Genomic DNA, 6890 nt, shown 5'->3' with positions numbered 1-6890 from the left:
TTTTAATTGCTCTCTTTGAGCAGCCATGACTTCCTCACTTTTTTTAATCTCCTCATATTGACTCTAATTCAGACTCCCCAAACTGATGGTCTCTCTTGCCCCTTCCTCTTGGGTATGAGCCCCTTTCTGCCTCTTCCTCATGTCTTCTTTCATGACTACCCAGACCATTCTCCTCCATGCCATGTTTTATGTGCTCACCATACCATCCAGTTTCTACCACCATCTCCATTTCTGGCCTCACTCTATAAAGCATCAAGTTTTTGTCTGTGATCTCTGTGTAAGCTGGTATTTTTTATAGTGCCGCACTCCAACTTTAGCTCTGATTTTCTCTTGAGTGATAGTATTCATATCAATCTCTAAGACTGGCCCCAAGGTAGCAGCCACTTCACACATCCCAAAAAGTGCCTAAAACATTCAGGTACCTTATCAAAATTCACCCAGACAGTATGAAGTTTGTCAATTGCCTGAGTATCAAACCCCCAATTGGTGACATTAATAACAACTCCAGAACCGAGCAGATTGAAATCCTTACACTGAATCAGTTCAACTAATCTTCCTTTGTTAGGGAATCTCACCAGAAAGGTGTTCTCACCTTGTTTTCTGCATCTCCAGTATGAAGTTTGCCAATTGCCTGAGTATCAAACCCCCAATTGGTGACATTAATAACAGCTCCAGAACCCAACAGATTGAAATCCTTACACTGAATCAGTTCAACTAATCTTCCTTTGTTAGGGAATCTCACCAGAAAGGTGTCCTCACCTTGTTTTCTGCATCTCCATTGCCAGTTCCAATTAAACATGTAATGCAATTTGTCTACAAGCTATGTTTCATTAATCTCTCCTAAAACCACTGTCACTAGTGCCATAGGATTAGGATTTTCAATATCAAGAACATCTTTTGAGCTCTGTACCAACAGCACACCAAGACCTTTTGCAGCATATCCAACAAACTTAGGAACTGGTTTCATTTGCTTGAGCCAATTGCAGTCATCAGTCACATGATTTTTCTTCCCACAGATCACACAGTGCTCCAACATGCAGTCTTTGGTGCATGTCCAGGGTTTTTGCATTTGTTGCACAATGCATGCAGTAGGACTGCCGGTAATTGAAGTTTCATGTGTCCAGACTAATCTGCCGGGAGAAAGTAAACTGCCAGCAAATTAATGCGCTAGGGCAGATAAACTGCCGGGAATCATGTATCTGCTGGGACAAGTAATCCCCGGCAGCCGTTCTCGTGGCGGTTCTATCTGCCGGGAGAAATACTGTCCCGGCAGATAGCCTCTCGTTTAAAGTACTTTGTCCCGGCAGTTTACGTGCCATTGCATCAGTGTTGTTGTGTAGTGGCACTGGTGTTTCCCCCACTGAATTCCTCACACAATCCAAATTAGCTCTAGAGTTAAAATTGTCTCTGTCTTGTCCATTCCTCTGGTACATGTCCCCTCTGTTGGTGAAATTGGCTTGATTCCCCCTCACTCCTGCACTCAGATACAAACCTCTTCGCTCAAAAGACGAACACCAAGCACAAACACAGAGACACGCCGGTGGCAAACATGTATATACATTACATCCTTATGTATACGCCCGAAATGTTTGATTTTTTAATAATAATCCAGAGACTATAAATATAAATGAATTGAAGAAGAAGATGGCACTATAACTAGTAGTATGTCTGTATCCATATGTTGTGTCTCCACCATCCATTTCACATCCATGCTACGTACATGGCGCATTACACAGCGTACATATTATACGTTTGGGCAACAAACATTCGTCCGTCCACATCACGGGCGATCCCACATCACCACCACCAGGAGGTCATGGGCACATGGCGCGCGTCCCTATCGGTCTTAGTCACACCTTCCTCCACTATCTCCATTACGTGATCGATCAAGAGTGATCCCACAAGCTCACGGCGTCCTCATCCTCAGCTTCCGCGTAGTACGACGCCGCCGAGCAACCGTCCGCCGCCGCTGTGCCCAGCACCGGCGGGCTGATCATCAGCCCCTCCGCCATGCTCACCATCAGCCGCGGCATCTCGAACACGTCGTCCTCGTCCTCGTCCACGACGCCGATCACGTCGTCACGCCTGTTCGACTCGCCGCCTCCAGGCAGCTGATCACCGTAGCATTGGTCGCCCCGATGAGGAGCCCAGGTGCTGCCCATCGCGGACGCGGCGGCAGCGGCCGCCGCAGCGCGGACATCGTCGGCGGACATGGACGCCGGCGCCGGGCGCGACCTGGCCGCGTCCGGGAAGTTGAGCGCCGTCCCCGCGCCACGCAGGGCCAATGCGGCCGCGTCGTACGCCGCCGCGGCCATCTCGGGCGTCGGGTAGGTGCCGAGCCAGATCCTGCTGTGCTTGCGCAGCTCCCGGATCTCCGACACCCACTTCCCCGCCCGGAACCGCACGCCGCGGTACACCGGGTGGCGCGTCTCCGCCCTCGGCCGCCTCCCGCACAGGCTCCCCATCATCTCCTCCCTCCCTTGCTCCATTAACGTACTAATCACGAGCCAACTCACCCGTCCGGTACGACACGCTCCCTACCAGGCTACCAAGACATGCAGAGCACTACGTACAATGCACTGACCAGCATGCACACAACCGGGCTGCACGAGGAATGCAGCAAAGCAAACAAGCTAGTGAACAAGCCAGCTAACAATATTAGCAATGTCAATTAGCAGATACTCGGACCACCATATATAGCGCTCGAGTACGCTAATCCAGATGGGGGTTTCAGGAGGGTTTAAAAGCTGGGAACCGGCCGGAGTTGGTGAAAACAGACGCGGTTTTCAGCTTTGCGAGCTCGCTCGATCGATGCCGAGCTAGGGATTAGCTGTGAAGCACAGGGAGCAAAAAGGAGTGGCTCTTTCAGGCTTTGGCACGGGCCGCCCAATGGAGGCTCGCCACATAGGTGGGGCAATCTAAGGCTCAGAGAGCCGCTTTTGGGGTAGTGCGCGGCGATGTTAGTACGACATCATTAGATCATTACCGGGTTGTTACGAATCAAAATCCAGGTGGCGGCACGCCGGGCTGCCGGAGTGGCCATCGGAGTTGACTGCCGGATACATCACCGATACTCCAACACCTGTGTTGACCCGTTCAAGGACAATATAATAGGGGTTTTATCTTTTATGGAAAGGCGAAAGTGAGAGATGGAACCAACGATCGATGAGTAGGCGATGATGATGGTGCATGATTCTTTGGTTCTCTTGCCACCTAACATATCCAGTACTAGATTACGGGGTAGGGACGTGCGCCGGTGGGCGGTCAGATATTTTCGCGCCGCGTGACATGTTCGTGCTTGGGCTTAGCAGTGTGTGGTAGCGATTTGGGGTCGTTCGGACGCGGTGGCGTAGGGGTGAAAGAATGTCAGCCGTTATATGGATGCATGCATGCATGTTCACAGATGAACATGGTTTTGGTTTTGTAGGGAACAAGGAACGGATTTTCTTTTTCTTTTGAGGGGACAACGAATGGATATCGGGAGGCGTGTCACCACCGGCAGCTGGTGTAACTCGCACAGTATTAGGGCATCTAACCCGCAACCTGCAAATTTGGGTCTTTAAACGTCCACGGACACGGTTGGGTACATCCGTGACAGTGACCGCACGGGTCTCATATTTATCATTTACAACCACAAATTCTATTTTCAAAACAGTTAATACATGTAAACACATGCACGTCGGTCAATTTAGATGTTTTAGTCCATGTTGGGCCCGCGGAGCTGTCAAAAACACCGAATAAATTGCTCATACTTAAGATTTTCACATACGTATTGGGCCGAGGCGTTTCGAATGTTTTAGTCCTACCTCACCGTGTGAGGAGCTAGTCCATAGCCAGGTCGTCCAAAAGCGATAAGTGTTAGTCATCATTGCACCCTTTGTTAAGAAAACAAACTGTCACTATTAATCTTCTCTGTTTATAACGGAGAAGATTAATAGTCATGGTCTATCTCCTTCACAAACGAAACATTGATGTTTGCACGGCTTTTTTTGAATCAAAATGTGATCGGGTGTAGGCCAAAATAAAAATCGATGAACAATTTAAAACTCTCTCTCATTGTTGTTGGGCTATCAACGTATATGAATGAGATGAGCCTGACACTCGATGAACAATAATCAGTTAATGAAATGCAATCCAATGTCAAGCTGCCTCGTTCACAGAACGATAATTGATCGACCTATGCAACAAGAGAGAAGCTTGCCGCCATCTGCCGGCGCGGCTATTTAAGCTAGCCGGCGTCCGCCTCGTGGGGCGAGGTGGGACTAAAATTTGGGTACCACCGTCTTGACAAAGATAAGAGAGGTAGGAGCTTCGGGTGGCTGCAGGTGGGACCGCTATGACCTGGAGCGGGGTGCGCAGTCGCGTCCGGTCGCCCTCATATCGTCCCTATGCTTGGTCTTAATTTGAGGAATGTTGCTCAGTACGGGCGTACAGGGACCAAGTGAGGGCTTTGGTAAGGTCAACTTTTTTAACAGATCATTGACCGGACGGACAGTACAGATGTTTAGGAAGAAAATAGGGTCCGGTTGTAAATGCTTTCGCCGCCTTTGTCTTCTCGCTCCACTAATGGCCATGCAACACGCATGACTCCATCTACAGAATTATTTCCAAATTCTAAGTGGACACGTATGTATATAAGATTACAGGCATGGGCCTGGAGAATATATGTTTTTTTTAAAACGAAGACGTACGGACGCGTCCGACTTTAAATTAATAAAGCCACAACGGCAGCGTGAACAAGTCATAATACAACCCCACAGACCTATCCGGCCAACGCAAAAGGATCATCGGAAGTTTCATGCGCGACTCAACCGAACCGAAGACACATTACAGGGCATAGCCCGTACAGAGCACGCAGGCTCGGCAAGCAACAAAAGGGACCATGGACTGCACCATAGTCAAGGCTCCCTAGCCATCACGTAAACTTGCAGCAAACGTTGTTGAGCGGTGTTGATCAACTCAGTATCCCTGCGCCTCCCCAACGGACTCCACTGCTGCAATAGAAGGTTGCATTTGAAGAGGATGTTAGCCGGATGCGAAGGAAAGCAACCCTCAATACTAAATTTGTTTCTAGTAAGCCATATAGACCAGAGAAGTGCCCCGACACATCTCCACATCACCCGTTTAGCACTCCCGTGAATCGCATCTAAAAGGTGAGTAAGCTCTGCGGCCGATCTGGGATCCCACTGAACACCAGCCGCGGACCGGACCGCGCTCCAAGCAAATCTAGCAAGGGGACATCTGAAGAACACATGGCTGGCGTCCTCAGGCTCCCCACACAACGCGCAAGGGCCAGTGGCCGGCCCATTGCGTTTGGCCACATTTAAGGAGGTCGGCAACTTATCGCGAAACAATTGCCACATGAAGAGTTTGATCTTCAAGGGCAACTGCGCTTTCCATAGCCCCGCGATCGCCTGCTGTGCCGTCCCTCGACACAACCTACGGTATAGAGAGTTAACCGTGAACTAGCCCGAACTGGTGAGCGCCCAGCTGACCGTATCTGGTTCGTCCGCAAGGGTGATCGGGTTAATAAGGTGCATCAGGGCCAAGAGGTTGGACTGCTCTAACCCGTTTAGTTCTCGTTTAAAATAGATCACGGGAGGACTAGCCGCTAGCGCAGCCGCCACCGTGATGGATGGATCGACGGCCAGCTCGTACAAATCCCGGAATTCCATCCATAAAGGTTGGGCTCCCAGCCACCTATCCGACCAGAAACGGGTCGAGCGTCCGTTCCCAATCGAAAATTTCGCCCCCATGGCGAACGCCGGTTTGACCGACTGCAAGTTGTTCCAGAAGGGCGAGCCCCGTGCCCGCCCTTCGAAAAAATTTCCTCCTGGAAAGTACTTGGCCTTGAGGAGATCAGCCCAGAGGCCTGAAGCACCTTGAGCAATTTTCCAAATCCACTTACACATCAAGGCGATGTTTAAGAGTCTGGAATTGGTGATCCCGAGGCCCCCCAAGGCCTTGGGCCGACACACCGAAGCCCATTTAACCATATGATATTTACGGTTTGGGCTGGTTCCTTCCCAAAAGAACTTGGCTCGGGGCGTGTCGAACTTCGCATGAACCCCTTCTGCGAGAAGAAACAAACCCATGGCAAACATTGGCAAGGAAGACAAACTGGAATTCGTAAGAATGAGTCTAGCCGCCTTGGAGAATATATGTGGCGACCCCATATATCCATTTGGTTAGCTTGGAGCCTTGAGTAAAGCTCAATCCAACTATCCAAGCATGCACTTGCACTCTTGTCTACTTTTGCAATGTTTGGGAAAGGGTGCTCTTGATGCTATCCTCCAAATAGTATTGTCAGTATCAATGCAGCTTTCCCTGAATTCGCAGCTCTCCTGCGTTTCTTCAGAAAGAAAGAAAAAGTATCGACGTAGCTTCGAACATCTTCCGCAAGCTTCTTCTACCTAAAGATAACTCAGGGCATCTCCAAAACTGATCCTCAAATTTGCTCTGGCATCTGTCTGCGAACAGGGTGAAACTAGTCCGCTAACTCTGATGTCGGAGCCGGTCATCCAAAGCTAGCCGCATATCTCTGCTTTACATTTCAAATGAATTTTAACAAAAATGAACAAATTTGATTCAAACTCAAACAAACCGGACGATATTCATTTAAATTAGGATAATTTTAACATAAAAATAGACGATATTTCGTCCGGTGAACTAAAAACTTAAACTACCCTATACTTGACGGTGACCTCGTAGGCCATGTCAGGCTCGCCGGTGGCTCCTCCGTCATCATCGTCGGAACCGGTGTCGGAGTCGTCGTCAGAGTCGTCGGGCTTTGGAAGATGAAAGGGGGCAGTGTTGCGCCAGGGCTTCCCGGCAGCCGCCTAATGCTCGCGGATGATTCTCTATGCTTCCTCCTAAGCCGTGCGCAGTGC

At 49.7% G+C, this 6890-nt stretch overlaps 1 protein-coding gene across 1 annotated transcript; it reads right to left on the bottom strand.

Annotated features, from left to right (window-relative positions):
• Positions 1–1673: 1673 nt before the first annotated feature.
• On the bottom strand, positions 1674–2635 carry LOC123168214 (ethylene-responsive transcription factor ERF026). Its single transcript, XM_044586092.1, has one exon. It carries the CDS (start codon positions 2487–2489, stop codon positions 1887–1889), a length of 603 nt encoding a protein of 200 aa, XP_044442027.1. The 5' UTR covers positions 2490–2635; the 3' UTR covers positions 1674–1886.
• Between the last annotated feature and the right edge of the window lie 4255 nt (positions 2636–6890).

The sequence above is a fragment of the Triticum aestivum genome, chromosome 1D (genome assembly GCF_018294505.1).
Source record: "Triticum aestivum cultivar Chinese Spring chromosome 1D, IWGSC CS RefSeq v2.1, whole genome shotgun sequence".
In the NCBI taxonomy this organism is placed as follows: Eukaryota; Viridiplantae; Streptophyta; class Magnoliopsida; order Poales; family Poaceae; genus Triticum; species Triticum aestivum.
Note: the sequence above shows the minus strand (reverse complement) of the source record. Positions and strands in the feature narration are given on the sequence as shown.